This window comes from Acanthisitta chloris, unplaced genomic scaffold (assembly GCF_000695815.1).
Source record: "Acanthisitta chloris isolate BGI_N310 unplaced genomic scaffold, ASM69581v1 scaffold26209, whole genome shotgun sequence".
Taxonomy (NCBI): domain Eukaryota; kingdom Metazoa; phylum Chordata; class Aves; order Passeriformes; family Acanthisittidae; genus Acanthisitta; species Acanthisitta chloris.
Genome location: NW_008691218.1, coordinates 966 through 1,486, shown reverse-complemented (window position 1 = coordinate 1,486; position 521 = coordinate 966). Strand labels below are relative to the sequence as shown.

At 62.2% G+C, this 521-nt stretch overlaps 1 protein-coding gene across 1 annotated transcript in view; it reads right to left on the bottom strand.

Moving 5' to 3' along the window:
• Positions 1–521, bottom strand: part of RAPGEFL1 (Rap guanine nucleotide exchange factor (GEF)-like 1) — a gene marked incomplete at both ends in the record, with an annotated part of 2,514 nt that overhangs the window by 1,524 nt on the left and 469 nt on the right. Inside the window, one exon of the mRNA XM_009082160.1 lies at positions 368–463. Coding sequence (XP_009080408.1) covers positions 368–463 — 96 coding nt within the window. The remainder of the gene's footprint in view (positions 1–367; positions 464–521) is intronic.

The window sequence follows — 521 nt, the reverse complement described above, 5'->3', positions numbered from 1 at the left end:
CTGTAAGAAGGGTCACAGGGAAGGAGTCTCTGTCAGGATGGTCCCTGGAAGGAAGTTCTCTGGAAGAAGGATTCCTGGGAGGGGGTGCCTGCTAGGAGGGTCCCTGACAGGAGGATCCCTGGGAGAAGGATCCCTGGCAGAAGGAGTCTCTGTCCCTGGGGTGCCTGGAAGGAGGATCACTGGAAGAAGGATCCCCAGGAGAGGATCCCTGGGAGGAGGGTCCCTGGGAGGATGATCTCTGGTAGAAGGATCCCTGGCAGGATTCCTGGCAGGGGGTCTCTGTCCCTGGGGTCCCTGGAAGAAGGATCCCCAGGAGAGGGTCCCTGGCAGGAGAGTCCTTGGCAGAGTGTCTCCCCACGGTGCTCACCAGGGAGTCGAAGGTGTCCCTGGTGCAGGCGAAGAGGTGGCTGTTGATGCCCAGGGTGGTGAACACACACTCCTCGTTGGGCTGCAGCACAGTTTTCTCTGCCGAGGGCATAGGCAGGGGGGGGGAAGCACCAGCCGGGACCCCCCACCCTGCC